The sequence below is a fragment of the Conger conger genome, chromosome 7 (assembly GCF_963514075.1).
Source record: "Conger conger chromosome 7, fConCon1.1, whole genome shotgun sequence".
NCBI classification, from domain to species: domain Eukaryota; kingdom Metazoa; phylum Chordata; class Actinopteri; order Anguilliformes; family Congridae; genus Conger; species Conger conger.
Window position 1 is genome coordinate 60,873,580 of NC_083766.1, and position 18,558 is coordinate 60,892,137.

At 44.1% G+C, this 18,558-nt stretch overlaps 3 protein-coding genes across 3 annotated transcripts; all 3 read right to left on the reverse strand.

Annotated features, from left to right (window-relative positions):
• Positions 1–406: 406 nt before the first annotated feature.
• Positions 407–1,372, reverse strand: LOC133133549 (putative gustatory receptor clone PTE03). Its single transcript, XM_061249649.1, has one exon. It carries the CDS (start codon positions 1,370–1,372, stop codon positions 407–409), a length of 966 nt encoding a protein of 321 aa, XP_061105633.1.
• Positions 1,373–5,508: 4,136 nt separating this feature from the next.
• Positions 5,509–8,127, reverse strand: LOC133133550 (olfactory receptor 1500-like). Its single transcript, XM_061249650.1, has 2 exons — positions 7,213–8,127; positions 5,509–5,616 (listed from the first exon to the last, which is right to left on the reverse strand). The coding sequence occupies exons 1-2, from the start codon at positions 8,125–8,127 to the stop codon at positions 5,509–5,511; spliced, it is 1,023 nt and encodes a 340-aa protein (XP_061105634.1).
• Positions 8,128–15,025: 6,898 nt separating this feature from the next.
• On the reverse strand, positions 15,026–15,958 carry LOC133133551 (putative gustatory receptor clone PTE03). Its single transcript, XM_061249651.1, has one exon. The coding sequence runs from the start codon at positions 15,956–15,958 to the stop codon at positions 15,026–15,028; it is 933 nt and encodes a 310-aa protein (XP_061105635.1).
• Between the last annotated feature and the right edge of the window lie 2,600 nt (positions 15,959–18,558).

Consider the following 18,558-nt stretch of genomic DNA (forward strand, 5'->3'; position numbering starts at 1 on the left):
CGCACCCCTAACCATTCTCCTCGGACTTCTCTCATTAAGAAGACATTTTTGCCCATAGAACTTCTACTCACTGAATGTTTTTGGTTTTTTTGCACCTTTCTCTGTAAACTCTAAAGACTGTTGTGCGTGAAAATGCCAGGAGAACAGCAGTTTTTAAAATACTCAAACCATTCTGTCACCAACAAAGGTCAAAGTCAAATTTCTTCCCAATTCAAATGTTTGGTCTGAATAGCAACTGAACCTCCTAGCCATTTCTGCCTGCTTGAATGAAGTGAGTTGCTGCTATATGATTGGCTGACTAGATATTGGCATGAACAAGCCGGTGTACAGGTGTGACTAATTAAGTGGTCACTAAGTGCATACGACAGTGTAAGACACTAGTTTAACATGTAGATAAGAGCATCCATTATGCTGCAGTTGGTTTAAAGGCCACATTATTTAATTCCTGCAGCTGGGTTACTTTTTGTACTTTTTGCACAATCTTGGTCCTTAGTTCCTTGGTCTGTATAGCATATATGATGGGGTTCATGTTGGCGGGAATGATGAGAAAGAGTAGAGCCGCCAACGTCCGGTAGCTGTTGTGGATCTGGAGACGATGCGAAATGAGGATGAGGAAGCCGGACCAGAGCATGATCAGATAGAGGACCAGATGGGAGGCGCAAGTCTGTATGGCCTTTCTGTTGAGCTCCTTGTTCTTTTTGGAGACACAGCTGACCAGGATCCTGAAATACGTGAAGGCCACGCTGGTAATTGACAACCCATGGAGTATGACAGTTGTGATGAGCCCGGTGATGTTGTTGATACTTAAGTCCTGGCAGGAGAGCTTGTACAGAGATGCAATGTCACAGAAGGCATTAGGAATAATGGAACGGCAGCGTTTTAGCCGTACTGCGAGGCCCAGTGAGATGGACACCAGGGTTATCGCTGCGCTCCATGCGGACACAGTCAGCCTAGCCACCATGGTGGGGCTCATGATGGAGGTGTACCTCAGAGGGTGGCATATGGCCACATACCTGTCAAAGGCCATGATCATCATCACCGTGTGGCAGGAAGTGCCATAAGTGTGGCTGAAGAAGGCCTGGGAGACACACCAGGAGTAGCTGATGGACGGATTGGTGGAGACGATGTCCAACATCATTCGAGGCAGAACCACCGTGTTTCCCAGGACATCGTTGAAGGACAGGTTGAAGAACAGCAGGTACATTGGCTGCTGAAGGCTCCTGTCCATCAAAATAAGCAGCATGACCCCTATGTTGGTGGTCAGGATGATCAGGTAGGCGACCAAAAGCAGGGCAAATGCTGGGTAAATGAAACGATGGGGGATGTCAACGCCCTGAATCAACAGGGTGGGACTGTTGTAGGTCACGTTCATCCCAGATTTCCTGGGAAATTCTGTCAGACTGAGAAAAGCAGAATATTATGCAGTGCCTAAGTACTTGGACATTAAACACTTTCCAGAACATGAAAATAAAATAAAACCATGAATAAGAGGTTAAAATTCAGACAGATTTAATATGAAATATGGGCAAATTTTGCAGACTCCATATAAGCCTAGTCCAAGATGAAATTCTATTTTCAATGCACAACTCAGATTCTAACTCCTGAAAGTCCATCAGGTTGACTTTCACATTTCCTTAATTAAGTTCAGAAAGCTGCTTGACTGGGTGCCTGAGAGCCTCAGAGTCCAAGAGCAGACCCTGAACAGACCAAAAACTGACGCGTGATGAGAGAAATATATATATATCAGAGAAATTCCATTATTATAACTGGAATAACTTATCTTTATTTCTAAGGTCTGCAAGAATCATCTGTACTGTTCCCAATGCTCACACAATATCATCTAGTACAACTTGAATCGCAGTAACTGAACCATTCTATGACTGTACTTGTAAATGTAAAGGTGTAAATACCTGTCTCAGGTTTCAGGTGGGCAGTCCTCTCTTCTTGACGGGCTCTCAGGTTTTATCCTGCCCTTTAGGGACCTCTCTGTCCTGTCACTCATTTAGGCAGGAGAGGACCGCCCCCACACTCAGTGATGATGTAATGAATTGAAACACGGGTGATGCTGCTTCTGACATATTACTGCAGTGTAACATGCAGCCTAGGGAATCAGAGCCACATGTGCAGCCTCCCTGTGAGATACATTATTAATGCGATATTGCAGCAATTCTGTTCTTGCCCTGGATCCAATCAACATTTGTTATTCCCAGTTTCTCCCTGTGAAGGAGCGGGGGCTGGAGACCAAGAGCGACCAGTGCGGGATCACAAAGTTACAAATGAGAAGTTGAATAACCACTGATATAATCTTGGAATGTGTGGGGCCACTAGATGAGAGGGAAAAAACATAAAACAGGGAAGAAACTCCCTGGTGAAATGCCAACTGAAACAAAACTGCAAAGTCGGTGGAACAGGGTATGTGCAGACTAGCACGGAATGCCCGAGGAAACGGGCGAGTCTCATGTGAAAAAATAACTGAAAAACTGAACCAAAACTCCCCGCCGTTTCACCAACAGAAAATTGACCTCAGAGGTAATGTCGGTCAGGGAAAAACGAGATTCCTCAATGGAAGAGTTTCGATAAGGCTAAACCTCAAGAGGTGAACTCCGCTGCTCACTCTTCTACACTGAAGATAGCTTAAGAAAGTAAAATAGAGAAGGTACAAGGGAACGCCCCAACCAAAGTAGAACTACTAGTGCCAAGGCTTCTAATTAATTCTAAAGAGGTAACGTAATGCCTTTCAAGACTAAAAGCAATTCAGTTCTCCAACCACATCTTTACCTCTTTACTCAGTGTACGTGTCAGAATGAAACACCAAAGCCCAGAGCAGTGCCAGGAAGAGACTTAAATAGCTCTCCACGCTGCTGACCACAATCCGCAGTGATTACACCCGCATTCTGCATGCGGAAGGTAACGTCTCATGCTGACCGTGGCCGGCACGCCCTCTCATGGTCTAGAGAGATGGAAATTCTGGGTTGAATAATAATACATATATATGTGCGGTCTGTTAGGATGCGCATATATAATAATAATTTTGGAGTAAGCTTGTGCTCCGTTAAAGGTGGCAAGCTGCTCCATTATAATTGCATAAATCGTTATAAGTTGTGGCGGCACGGATGGTGCAGTGGGTAGCACTGCCGCCTCACAGCAAGGAGGTCCTGGGTTCGAATCCCCGTCGGCCGGGGCCTCTGTGTGGAGTTTGCATGTTCTCCCCGTGTCTGCGTGGGTTTCCTCCGGGTACTCCGGTTTCCTCCCACAGTCCAAAGACATGCAGGTTAGGCCGATTGGAGAGTCTAAATTGCCCGTAGGCATGAGTGTGTGAGTGAATGGTGCGTGTGCCCTGCGATGGACTGGCGACCTGTCCAGGGTGTATTCCTGCCTTTCGCCCAATGTATGCTGGGATAGGCTCCAGCCCCCCTGCGACCCTGATCAGGATAAGCGGGTTCAGATAATGGATGGATGGATGGTTATAAGTTGTAACTGAGTGCTGAATCAGGGGCATAGCCTAGGTTCTAGGTTCCAGACCTAGAAGCAGAGCCTGGAGAGTGCTGATACTGAACCCAGGGTGTCTGTGTTCCACGGCGGACATACCTCTCAAGCCCTCTGATTGTGGTGGTTACAACCAGTGTGGTGTTTGCAAGACTTGAGACTATCAGGTATCTGTCCGTAGGGAACCGCAGCTTTAAGTGATTGAGGCCTGTATCAGTGGTTGTAGTACCTCTGTGTACTGGGCCCGATGTTACGTCATAGGGCCGCTGGGTGCCACAGCAGATACAAGTCTCCGCCCCTCTGATGCACTGCTACAAGGTTGGGGAATCTGCTGCATGTGGTGCCTATGTCTAGACCTCTGAGACTGGTGTGGGGTGTGGCCTCACAGAATGTCTGTCTTTTTGAGCTGCTGGAAGCTGAGTCCTCTGGCCTGTGCTGCCAGTATTGGCAACAGTTGTATACTTGTAATTAAATACATAGGCTATAGTTTAGAAAGCATTTCTTATGGGCATGTGGAGAGTTAAATATACCAAATGTTCTGTAATAAACGTCAAATAAGCTTTGCCCTTGTAGGGATACATCCTTAATAAAAAGGATGAATTCCCTGATTATATCATTTATCCTATAGGATGAATTAAATTATTTAGGCAAAGGCCAAATGTATAATGTTTACATGTTTATGGGTCATTCTACTCCCCCCACAGTTTCAAACTTCTCAGTTCCTCACTGCCCCCCTCACAGCTTCCCACTGCTCCCTTTGTGCGTCTTGTCTCTCCTTCCCCAATTGTTTGTCACCTGTGGTGTTTCGTCTTGTAAGAGCAGTGAACCTGCACTCCCAATGATTTATCTTGAGGGAGTGTATGATTTGTTTTGTTTTGATGTATTGTTTTTGATCAATTCTTTAATTTGATTATGGATTTATGCAGACATTCACCCTACATAAATGTTTATATAGGTGCATTACACATCTTGTATTTGGTATATGTTAGTTTTCACCTTCCCAGCATTCTGTTCTCCATGCAATATACTGCAATATAATAGTATGCATGGCTACAGGCACAGCTTGATAATTTAGTTTCTGAATTCTTAGGCAGATACTTTTAGGATAATTAATTATCCTAAATTTCATCAAGTTTGTTAAACCAGATGATCACTAGCCTCAAACATATCATTAATAGTGAACAAAAAATATATTCACGGCTGTTAGATCTGAAGCGCAGGCGCTCCTTTCTATCAGCCGTTCACTTGTCAATCGGACCCATACCATCGAGCGTGTCTTAGCCTGCAGAACATATGCCGAGGGTTGGTTTGCTGCTGCCAAGCAAGAGATTCTGGACTTTTGTCTGCACAAGAACCCTAGTCATGTCGTAAGGGAGTTCATTGAAGCCTTAGACTGGCATCGGTGGATTTTTTCAGAGCAAAGGGAAAATATTCATTATCCACCTCTTTAATGTATGTATGTATTGTTTGTATGTTTATTATAAGTAGTTGTATTGTGTTTATTGGATTTTTGGTTTATTTTCCTTTGATCTAAAATTCCACTGCCATACGCTCAACCTGCGTAGTAGTGAAGAGTCAGGTATTTAAATTGGTGCATATCTCTACAAGGGACATGGAGACCATATTCACTACTCGCACTGGTTGTCATGTAACATCTTGCCATGATTTATGTGTAACAATATTTTCCCACATTTGTACCAAATGTATTAGTGTTCAGTTTTTGTATGGCCACGCTGAGATCATCCAGGTGTCTCACCCACAGTAGTACGTCATCAGCGAGATGAGCTCCTTCACGCATGAAGGTCTGACCTGTCCAGCGAGTCACTTGATCGACTGGAAGTGATTGAGGACTTCGCAATGGGTCAGATCTGCGTCCTGAGGAGAATTCCGCTGGAGGTGGACGTCTCTCTGTGGTGGAAGGACACTATTTCTGGACAGTGTGCATGGTCTCTGACTGACCTAATGGACCCGGTGCAACAGGTCGTCCAGGGCTAGCTCCTCTACCAGCTCTGCCCAGGATGCCTACACATGGTGGGACAGGTGGGACTGGGTGTTCTGAGGGTCCGTCATCATCCACTCCCTAAAATCCTCTACCCCTTCTGCTTTGGTGATCAGCCCCCTGCAGGTGCCCTGTCGGGATGGAGACCCCAAGCATCCGCAGGGAATTACCTGTACAGCTACGGCTTTCACAGTGACCCCTTGGAACTGTGTTGTTTGTCCCACGGGGTCAAGGGGGATTCTGTAAGCCAGTAATAATTAACATTTGGTTTCATACACCAAGAACTAGAAAAGGGCTCCTGGAGGAGTTTTCCTGGGCCTCCTGGGGAGCCCCCCTTCTCTCACATTCCTTACAGGTTTTGAGCACAGGAATACTGGAGATGGCATAAAGATGTTTCATAATAATCCCAGGTCAGAAAATAGGAATGTTTGGTGTTATTCTGATTGGTTCAGTGCGACTGGTGTAATGGTCTAGTTTTTGTAACAGTCTGCCTTTGATATCATAACCATTTACATTACATTATTGCCATTTGGCAGACGCTCTTACCCAGAGCGACGTACAATTGATTAGACTAAGCAGGAGACAATCCTCCCCTGGAGAAATGCAGGGTTAAGGGCCTTGCTCAAGGGCCCAATGGCTGTGCGGATCTTATTGTGGCTACACCGGGATTAGAACCACTGACCTTGCAGCCATCCAGGAGCCAAGGGGAAACTGGGGAAACTGGGCAAAAGTTGTCTCTGTAGAAGCCATTTGTTTTAGCTCCCTGACCAAGGTCTCACTGGTGGGAGTTTGGCTGTAAATTCCAGATGGGTAACCCATTCTTAGGGTCAGGAACTAAGGCCTGGATTTTGGAGATAAGGAGAAGAAACCAAGCAATCTGGGGTTTTGTCTCCTTTCCTTTAATTCACCCAAATCAGGTTTATCCAAAAGGTATATTACCATGACAAGGTACAAATACATATTTACAGCATAATGCAGTTATCATGAAAACTCCCAACTACATTCATAGATATAATATCTTGCATCCGTAATCTGATCCGCTCCTTACATAACACACCTCAACCCACAGTTTGTGAGGAACCCGGAGCTGGGGCTTCTGGTATGTTTCAAAGGAACAGAGGACAATACTGTTTGAACTAGCTTTGGGGAGGTTCGGGCCATCGGCACCGAAGGAGATAAGGGGAAGATGAATGGTGGCTGTGAAGTTATTTAACGGCAGTTGGGTCACAGGGGTTTCCCTGACCAAATCATGGGAAAAGAATCCTTCAGGGCATTTGTGCCCCCCTCTCCCGTGACCCCACAACTGGTCACTTCCAAGGGGAAAGACTCCAGACAATGCCACAGTGCCCTCATTTGGGCACTGCTGTCATTACACCGGTGACTGCTCACCTGGATTAAATATTCAAAACTGCTGTTGAGATATTAAATAGACCTGGTAAAACCTTGAAAACATTGCCCATGTGATCCTTGTATTATTGCATTATGTATTATGTAATGGTAACAGGAATTGCATGTAAAATGGATAATCAGGAGGGAAGTTTCATGATGACTACAAACATGAGGGTAATCTGTTTGGTATGGATGTGATCCGGAAAATCAAGGAATCGGATGAGATTCACTAAGTGTATATGACAATGTAAGACACTAGTTTAACATGTAGATAAGAGCATCCATTATGCTGCAGTTGGTTTAAAAGCCACATTTTTTCATTACTGCAACTGGGTTACTTTTGAATAAAGTATCTGCACAATCTTGGTCCTTAGTTCCTTGGTCTGTATAGCATATATGATGGGGTTCATATTGGCGGGAATGATGAGATGGAGAAGTCCCGCCAACGTCCGGTAGCCGTTGTGAATCTGAACACGATGCAAAATGATGATGAGGTATCCGGACCAGAGCATGATCAGATAGAGGACCAGATGGGAGGCACAAGTCTGCATGGCCTTTCTGTTCAGCTCCTTGTTCTTTTTGGAGACACAGCTGATCAGGATCCTGAAATATGTGAAGGCGACGCTGGCGATGGACGATCCAATGAGTATGATACCACAGGTAAGCCCAGTGATGTAGTTAATGCTTAAGTCCTGGCAGGAGAGCTTGAACAGAGATGCAATGTCGCAGAAGTCATTAAGAATAATGGAACGGCAGCGTGTTAGCCGCACTGCGAGGCCCAGTGGGATGGAGGTCACGGCGATCGATGTGCTCCATGCGGACACAGTCAGCTTAGCCACCATGGTGGGGCTCATGATGGAGGTATATCTCAGAGGGTGGCATATGGCCAAATACCTGTCAAAGGCCATGATCATCATCACCGTGTGGCAGGACGTGCTATAAGCTTGGCTGAAGAAGGCCTGGGAGACACACCAGGAGTAGCTGATGGACGGGTTGGTGGAGACGATGTCCAACATCAATCGAGGCAGAACCACCGTGTTCCCCAGGACATCGTTGAAGGACAGGCTGAAGAACAGCAGGTACATTGGCTGCTGAAGGCTCCTGTCCATCAAAATAAGCAGCATGACCCCTATGTTGGTGGTCAGGATGATCAGGTAGATGACCAAAAGCAGGGCAAATGCTGGGTAAATGAAACGATGGGGAATGTCGATGCCCTGAATCAACAGGATGGGACTGTTGTAGGTTATGTTCATCCCAGATTTCCTGGGAAATTCTGTCAGACTGAGAAAAGCAAAATATTATGCAGTGCCTAACTTCTTGAACATTAACAGTTTCTGGTGTTTTGGCTCCATACACCAGAACATGACAAATAATAAAACCATGAATATGAGGTTAAAGTTCAGACAGATTTAATATGAAATGTGGGCCAATTTTGCAGACTCTAATTAAGTCTAGTTTGAAATGAAATTCTATTTTCAATACACAACTCAGATTCTAACTCCTGAAATCTGTCAGGTAGACTTTCACATTTCCTTAATTAAGTTCAGAAAGCTGCTTGACTGGGTGCCTGAGAGCCTCAGTGTCCCGGAGCAGACCCAGAAAACAGACCAAAAACTGAAACGTGATGAGAGAAATATATATGTATCAGAGAAATCCCATTATTATAACTGGAATAACTTATCTTTATTTCTAAGGTCTGCAAGAATCATCTGTACTGTTCCCAATGCTCACACAATATCATCTAGTACAACTTGAATCGCAGTAACTGAAGCATTCTATGACTGCACTTGTAAATGTGAAGCTGTAAATACCTGTCTTAGGTTTCAGGTGGGCAGTCCTCTCTTCCTGATGGGCTCTCAGGTTTTATCCTGTCCTTTAGGGGCCCTCCCCTCTCTGTCCTGTCACTCATTTAGGCAGGAGAGGACCGCCCCCACACTCAGTGATGATGTAATGAATTGAAACACGGGTGATGCTCCTTCTGACATATTACTGCAGTGTAACATGCAGCCTAGGGAATCAGAGCCACAGGTGCAGCCTCCCTGTGAGATACATTATTACTGCAGCAGTGTGGCATTTCTGTTCTTGGCCTGGATCCAATCAACATTTGTTATTCCCAGTCTCTCCTTGTGAGGGAGCGTGGGCGGGAGACCAAGAACGACTAGGACGGGATCACAAAGTTACCAATGAGAAGTTGAATAACCACTGATATAATCTTGGAAACCCTCACAAATGTGTGGGGCCACTAGAGGAGAGGGAACAAACATAAAACGGGAAAGAAACTCCCCGGTGAAATGCCAACTGAAACAAAACTGCAAAGTCTGTAGAACAGGGTATGTGCAGACTCTCACGGAATGCCCAAGGAAACGGGTGAGTCTCATGTAAAAAAATAACTGAGAAAATGGAACCAATACTCACCTCCGTTTCGGCAACAGAAAATTGATCACAGAGATAACGTCGGTCAGGGAAAAACGAGATGCCTCAATGGAAGAGTTTCGATAAGGCTAAACCTCAAGAGGCGAACTCCGCCACTAGCTCTTCTAAACAGAAGATGACTTAAGAAACTAAAATAGAGAAGGTACAAGGGAACGCCCCAACCAGAGAAAAGTAGAACTACTAGTGCCTATGCTTCAAATAAATTCTAAAGAGGTAACGTAATGCCTTTCAAGACGAAAAGCAATTCAGTTCTCCAACTACATCTTTACCTCTTTACTCAGTGTACGTGTCAGAATGAAACACCAAAGCCCAGAGCAGTGCCAGGAAGAGACTTACATAGCTCTCCACGCTGCTGACCACAATCCGCAGTGATTACACCTGCATTCTGCATGCGGAAGGTAACGTCTCATGCTGACCGTGGCCGGCACGCCCTCTCATGGTCTAGAGAGATGGAAATCCCGGGTTTTACATGTGGGCTGGGGAAAGCATGACACTCCCATTATTTCTCCATGGCCTGCTCACAGTGGTGACAGGAGCTGCTCGCAAAAGGGCCACGCGAGAACCCGCCTGCATTGCCCTTCTCTTATAGCGCTCGAGTGTTACACTGCGATCCTGCCAAGGCCCAATTCTGACAGAACTGCTCGAAAACAGTTTTGCTTTCTGCTGAAACATGTTTTGTGTATGGCAGCACACATACGTCACATGTACAAAGCATGTATGCATATGCTCTCTCTCTCACTCCGGGGTTTTTGAATGGTTAAGTTGGCAGTTTGCCAAGTTATTTCCAAAATCCCATTACCTCTTTAGTAACATTTAGTTGTACTGGTCTAAATTAATAGGGGACAATAAAGACTTTTCTCGTGGTTTGGGAAGCACTGGCCCTGGTTTTGTTTATTAACACGTCTCCATCTCCATCTTTCAAGAGAGGACCATTCAGTAATGGTGAAAGAAGTGATGCTGCTGCTTCTTCGAGAGGCAAAATGGCTAACTGTGAAACTCGTCATTAAGCTTGACAATTTTTTTCACAAAGAATGGGCAAAGAAAAGAAAATTCTTGGTCTATCAGCTTTACTTAAATGATAGGGAGTAATACGATTCTGTCATATGTCATCAGAGGTATGTGTAATGTTTCAAATTATATGTACATACAGTAAAGAATAGTCCAAGAAATACAAATGTTACAGATTCACTGGTCAACTGACACAAAAGACAGTAAAAAATGCAGTAAACTGGGAGGGTGCTTTCTAGGAACAGGTGGGGGAGACAAAACAAATTGACATTCTGTGGGCCACCAGAATGCCTGTCTCAGATGTGTAAAGTTGAGCAAAATAAATGCAAACTCCAGAGTTACAGACTCACTGGACAACTAAACAGGGTATGAACCCATTTGCCAAGATCTTTAATATGAATGCCTTCTTGTTCTATTAGGACAGATTGTGCACTAAATGAAAACAAGTCACATCTCTCATTGATAACAACAGGACAGACACTTCTACCTCTGCGTATTGGGCACATATAAAGTTTATTGTATAAAGTTGGGCTAGTTGGGTGAGTTTTTGGATAATTTTCAGCATTTAAGCTTATGGTTTGTATGATTATCATTGATACATTTCTATTTGTATTAGTTTCCATATCTCTGAGGCAGTGACCACTTTATTAGGTATCTGTTACTTATCTCTGCTGATGTGTAGCCCATCCAATCAAAGGTTTAATGTGTTGTTTGTTCAGAGATGCTCTGCATACCACTGTTGTAATTTGTGGTTATTTGAGTTTCAGTCAACTTCCTGTCAGCTTGAACCAGTCTGGGGTGCGTTTCCTGATAACGGTGTCTCTTAGTGCTTGCTGAAGACTCTCTAAGGCAGTGGTTCTTAACCTGCGTTCGATAAAAGCATAGGTATATATTTTATTTTCCAATAAAATCTAAACCTATGTTTTGAAGAAATAATATTTTGTTTTTCCACTTACAAAGGGTTCGGTGAATGCACTGATGAAGCTTGCAGGGTTCAGTACCTCAAATAAGGTTAAGAACCACTGTTCTAAGGTATACCTTACTAAAGTACATCTTTGTCATAGTACCTTAAATTACTTTGCCATCAGGATTGATTTGGCAGAAGCACCATCACATTACTGGTGTAATTCACTATTTTCTATGATTAGCTGACGTTTTCAGTAAAACCGCACCAACAAGCAAAACGCACCAATACGAAATCAACAGATATATTTTTATTTTATTTTATTTTTTCCAGGAGATATGCTGGAAAACAACTGAAATAAGTGGTCCGACAGCTTCATAGCAAAGGAAATGGAGATATTGTTAGATGTGGCGCTGAATAAAGAAACATTATTTTCCAGTTTTAAGACTACGGTGTCCAAAAAAAACAAGAAAGAACTAGGGTTAAACATCACTCCAGCACACAGAGAGAGTGGGAAATCATTTAAAAGGCAATTAGGCAACATGCATCCTTCGTAATTTACGATTTTATTATTTGCATGAAAACAGTGCCATTAAAGTGGTATTTTAGGAAAATGATTAGCCAACTGTAACTGTAGAATTATTAGTGTACATACTGCTTAACAGACTGAGATGTAACTAAGAGCAACAGCTGATTTCAGAGGCTTGCGGTCATAACAGTGGTGGCCACATGCAGAGTGAGCTGACAACATTGCTAAGGTATAGCTAAGAGCGGTCCAGACCAACCTTCCGAAAGTACGATGTACAGAAGGTATACTTAGCTAAGAACATTTTGGGAAACAGGCTGAAACGTTCAGGTAGAGCTCAAGGTACAACTTATGAACGACGTAGTCTTAAGAAGGCTTCGGGAAACGCACCCCTAACCATTCTCCTCTGACTCCTCTCATTAAGAAGGCATTTTTGCCCATTGAACTTCTACTCACTAAATGTTTTTGGTTTTTTTGCACCATTCTCTGTAAACTCTAAAGACTGTTGTGCGTGAAAATGCCAGGAGAACAGCAGTTTTTAAAACACTCAAACCATTCCGTCTGTCACCAACAAAGGTCAAAGTCAAATTTCTTCCCAATTCAGATGTTTGGTCTGAATAGCAACTGAACCTTGTTAGCCAGAAATAAGTAACATTTGGTGTCATGCGCTGGTCAGCTTGCTGGTGCATGCATTGTTAGCCCCCACCTTTTGGCACTCATGCCTGTGGGGGAGAACTAGAGAAGAGCTCCTGGAGGAGCCTTCCTGGGCCCCCTGTGGAGCCCCACTTCCCTCACATTCCTTACAGGTTTTGAGCACAGGAATACTGGAGATGGCATAAAGACCCATCCATCCATCCATTGTCTGAACCCGCTTATCCTGAACAGGGTCGCAGGGGGGCTGGAGCTTATCCCAGCATATATTGGGCAAAAGGCAGGAATACACCCTGGACAGGGCGCCAGTCCATCGCAGGGCACACACATTCACTCACACGCTCATACCTACGGGCAATTTAGACTCTCCAATCAGCCTAACCTGCATGTCTTTGGACTGTGGGAGGAAACCAGAGTACCCGGAGGAAACCCACGCAGACACAGGGAGAACATGCAAACTCCGCATAGAGAGGCGGTAGTGCTACCCTGCCCCATCCGTGCCGCCTTGGCAGAAAGATGTTTCATGATAATCCCACGTCAGAATATAGTAATGTTTAGTGTTATTCTGATTGGTTCAGTGCGACTGGTGTAATAGTCTACTTTTTGTAACAGTCTACCTTTGATATCATAACCGTCCAGGAGCCGAGGGGAAACTGGGCAAAAGCTGTCTCTGCAGAAGCCATTTGCGTTAGTCCCCTGACCAAGGTCTGGTGGGGGTCTGGCTCTAAATTCCAGATGGTTGACCCATTTTTAGGGTCAAGAACTAAGGCCTGGATTTTGGAGATAAGGAGAAGAAACCAAGCAATCTGGGGTTTTGTCTCCTTTCCTTTAATTCACCCAAATCAGGTTAATCCAAAAGGTATATTACCATGAGAGGCACAAAACATATTTATCACATAATACAGTTGTCACGAAAACTCTCAAATACATCTCTCTCCAGGTATCTCCAGTAAGCTCTCTGATTCAGACTTCCTTTAGGGGATTCAGACCATTGGCTCCCAAGAATGTCCGGATCTAGAGAGACTGAGACAAGGGGAAGATGGACTGTGGCTGTGGGGGTGTTCTGCGGGTGTTTTGGTTGAGGGGTCAGTAAGTCATGGGAAAAGAATGCGTCCATGACCCACCACCTGGACAGCTCCTATGGGAAAGGCTCAGGACACTCCCACAGTGCCCCCATTTGGGCACTTCTGTCATTACACCCTACAATTCTCCCCTGGGTTAGTGGTGGACTTTTTGTGACAACTACATCAGAATAAAACATAAGGATAATCTGTTTGGTATGGATGTGATCCGGTAAAATCAAGGAATCGGATGAGATACATTTCATACCAAGTGGATTTTAATGAACCATAGTTTCAGTAACTCAAGGGAAAACCTACAGGTCATCTCTGGTAATCATCTCATTTTCCCTACTTAACAACCCCCAAGGGTGGGGGTCTAAATTCCAGACCGCCTGGTTCAAACGTATGATTTGGCATAAAAGCAAGGGAGACAGACCAATCTGGGAAGACCGTAACCGGCTTCCCACACTATGCACGTTCCATATGTACGTTTTGTTTTTGTGTGTAGCCAAAGCAGGCTAGGTATGATTATTTACTCTATCTCTATTCTTAATTTGTGTATTTTGTAATTGACTATTGGTATTCTAAACCTAATAACCTACCTGTCTGCGAAGAAGTTATTTTGTTTGTAACTTGCATGATCTCCATGACTCTAATTCATCTTGTACCTTTTCAGCCTAAATTACGACTGAATACTCAGGGGGACAATATTGATCAAAGACCAACTGATCAGTGGCTTGGTACTTTAGTGGTGTCACCAAGCTGGGAAAGGCAGCCAGGTTCGGGCCAAAAGATTGGTGGTGCATGGCTCTTGTAATTTGATGTGAAGGGAACCCATGGGCGTTTCTACGAAGGTTCCTGTCAAGTTAGCTCGAAGGAGCCCTCTAAATGCACACCGACCTGGACTCGCAACTATCATGTTAATATAGTGCATGTATTGTGTTGGCTAGACCCTCAGCCTCTGAGTTCTCTGCCGAACTGAGATTCAGCAATAATGCTAATCCCGGGAGCATATATTGAGTAAAGATGGCGCAGGTAAGAGTCTAGTGTAATCACTCCTGAGGTTTGCGTATGTTTCAAACCCAAATTTCTAAATTATATCTTAAATGGAGTCAGATAACGAAGGTAAATGTATTGGCCCTACTGTGGAGATTCTTTGTCAGCCTGGACCAGTAAAGAGCGGAAGGCAGAGTGGTACTACTGTCTTTGTAACATGGTTTTTTCATTGGCTGATCTAGACTCTCCGCATAGCGGTCATTATTATTTAACCCTACTAATTTTCTTCCAGCAACACCAGAAGGACAAGCATGCAAATACCTTCGGCCGTCACTAAATTCCGTCACTGGGTTAGCATGGGGTTTTACAACCTCCTAGCCATTTCTGCATGCTTGAATGAAGTGAGTTGCTGCAATATGATTGGCTGACTAGATATTTACATGAACAAGCCGGTGTACAGGTGTAACTAATTAAGTGGTCACTACGTGTATACGACAGTGTAAGACCCTAGTTTAACATGTAGATAAGAGCATCCATTATGCTGCAGTTGGTTTAAAAGCCACATTTTTTCATTACTGCAACTGGGTTACTTTTGAATAAAGTATCTGAACAATCTTGGTCCTTAGTTCCTTGGTCTGTATAGCGTATATGATGGGGTTCATGTTGGCGGGAATGATGAGAAAGAGAAGTGCCGCCAATGTCCGGTAGCCGTTGTGAATCTGAAGACGATGCAAAATCATGACGAGGTATCCGGACCAGAGCATGATCAGATAGAGGACCAGATGCGAGGTGCAAGTCTGCATGGCCTTTCTGTTGAGCTCCTTGTTCTTTTTGGAGACACAGCTGATCAGGATCCTGAAATATGTGAAGGCCACGCTGGCGATGGACAATCCAATGAGTATGATACTGCAGGTAAGCCCAGTGATGTTATTAATGCTTAAGTCCTGGCAGGAGAGCTTGTACACAGATGCAATGTCGCAGAAGGCATTAAGAATAATGGAACGGCAGCGTGTTAGCCGTACTGCGAGGCCCAGTGGGATGGAGGTCACGGCGATCGATGTGCTCCATGCGGACACAGTCAGCTTAGCCACCATGGCGGGGCTCATGATGGAGGTGTACCTCAGAGGGTGGCATATGGCCACATACCTGTCAAAGGCCATGATCATCATCACCGTGTGGCAGGACGTGCTATAAGCTTGGCTGAAGAAGGCCTGGGAGACACACCAGGAGTAGCTGATGGACGGGTTGGTGGAGACGACGTCCAACATCAATCGAGGCAGAACCACCGTGTTCCCCAGGACGTCGTTGAAGGACAGGCTGAAGAACAGCAGGTACATTGGCTGCTGAAGGCTCCTGTCCATCAAAATAAGCAGCATGACCCCTATGTTGGTGGTCAGGATGATCAGGTAGGCGACCAACAGCAGGGCAAACGCTGGGTAAATGAAACGATGGGGAATGTCGATGCCCTGAATCAACAGGATGGGACTGTTGTAAGTCATGTTCATCCCAGATTTCCTGGGAAATTCTGTCAGACTGAGAAAAGCAAAATATTATGCAGTGCCTAACTTCTTGAACATTAACAGTTTCTTGTGTTTTGCCTCCATACACCAGAACATGACAAATTAATATGAGCTTAAAGATCAGACAGATTTAATTTGAAATATGGGCTAATTTTGCAGACTCCAAATAAGCCTAGTCCGAGATGAAATTCTATTTTCAATACACAACTGAGATTCTAACTCCTGAAAGACCGTCAGGTTGACTTTCACATTTCCTTAATTAAGTTCAGAAAGCTGCTTGACTGGGTGCCTGAGAGCCTCAGAGTCATAGAGCAGACCCTGAAAACAGATCAAAAACTGATGCGTGATTAGAGAAATATATATATCAGAGAAATCCCATTATTATAACTGGAATAACTTATCTTTATTTCTAAGGTCTGCAAGAATCATCTGTACTGTCCCAAATGCTCACACAATATCATCTAGTACAACTTGAATCACAGTAACTGAACCATTCTATGATTGTACTTGTAAATGTAAAGGTGTAAATACCTGTCTTAGGTTCCAGGTGGGCAGTCCTCTCTTCTTGACGGGCTCTCAGGTTTTATCTTGCCCTTTAGGGACCCTCCCCTCTCTGTCCTGTCACTCATTTAGGCAGGAGAGGACCGCCCCCACACTCAGTGATGATGTAATGAATTGAACCACGGGTGATGCTTCTTCTGACATATTACTGCAGTGTAACATGCAGCCTAGGGAATCAGAGCCACAGGTGCAGCCTCCCTGTGAGATACATTATTACTGCGATATTGCAGCAATTCTGTTCTTGCCCTGGATCCAATCAACATTTGTTATTCCCTGTCTCTCCAATTATATTATACAAGCGGCCGAAATTAGCTTCCTCCGGAGGGTGGCTGGGCTCAGCCTTAGAGGTAGGGTGAGGAGCTCAGAAATTCGGAGGGAGCTTGGAGTAGAGCCGGAGTAGAGTCAGGATGCCGACCGGGCACCTCCCATTGGAGGATTTCCGGGCATGTCCAACTTGGCGGAGACCCCAAGGTAGACCCAGAACCCGCTGGAGATTATATATCTCTCCTGGCCTGGGAATGCCTCAGGATCCCCCAGGAGGAGCTGGAATGCGTTGATGGGGAGAGGAACGCCTGGAATACCCAGCATAGCTGACTGCCACTGTGACCTGACTCCGGATAAGCGGGAGAAAATGGATGGATGGATGGATTATAGCCCTAAAATGTTACGCTCTCATTCTGACAGCACACATACGTCACATGCACAAAGCATGTATGCATAAGCTCTCTCTCACTCTGGGGTTTTTGAATGGTTAAGTTGGCAGTTTGCCAAGTTATTTCCAAAATCCCATTACCTCTTTATTAACATTTATTTATACAGGCCAAAATCATTAAGGGAAAATAAAGCCTTTTGTCGTGGTTAGGGAAGCAGTGGCCATTCAGTAATGGTGAAAGAAGTGATGCTGCTGCTTCTTCGAGAGGCAAAATGGCTAACTGTGAAACTCGTCATTAAGCTTGAGAATTTCTTTCACAAAGAATGGGCAGAAAATTATTGGTGTATCTGCTTTAATAAAATGATAGCAAGTAATACGATTCTGTCATATGTCATCAGAGGTATGTGTGTAATTTATCAAAGGATATATACATACAGTAAGGTACAGCCCAAGAAATACAGATGTTACAGATTCACTGGTCAACTGACACGAAAGACATTAAAGAGTGCAGTAAACTGAGAGGGTGCTTTCTGAAAGTAGAGCAAAAGAAATGTAGCTGACTGGACAACTAAACAGGGTATGAACCCATTTACCAAGATCTTTAATATGAATGCCTTCTTGTTCTATTCGGACAGATTGTGCACTAAGTGAAAACAAGTCACATCTCTCATTGATAACAACAGGACAGACACTTCTACCTCTGTAACTGCATATTGGGCACATATAAAGTTTATGATATAAAGTTGGGCTAGTTAGGTGAGTTTTTGGATCATTTTCAGCATTTAAGCTTATGGTTTTGGGTGTGTTTCCTGACAACGGTGTCTCTGAGCGCTTGACGAAGACTCTCTAAGGTATACCTTACTAAAGTTGTTTACTTCTCTACGTGTGTTCCCCAAACTATCACTAAGGCTGTTGCTTATTTACATTATATTAATATCTTTGTCAAAGTACCTTCAATGACTTTGCAATCAGGGTTGATTTGGCAGATGCACCATCACATTACTGGTGTAATTCACTATTTTCTATGATTAGCTGGCGTTTTCAGTAAAAGTGCACCAACAAGCAAAACGCACTAAATCAACATTTTATTTTATTTTTTATTTTTATTTTTTTACATAAGATATGGTGGAAAAAAACTGACATAAGCGGTCCCACAGCTTCATCGCAAAGGAAATGGAGATAATGTTACACGTAACGCTGAATAAAGAAACATTATTTTCCAGTTTAAAGACTACGGTGTCCAAAAAAAACAAGAAAGAACTATGGTTAAACATCGCTCCAGCACACAGAGAGAGTGGCAAATCATCAGTTCATGAATATCATTTAAAAGGCAATTAGGCAACATGCATCTTTCGTAATTTACAGTTTTATT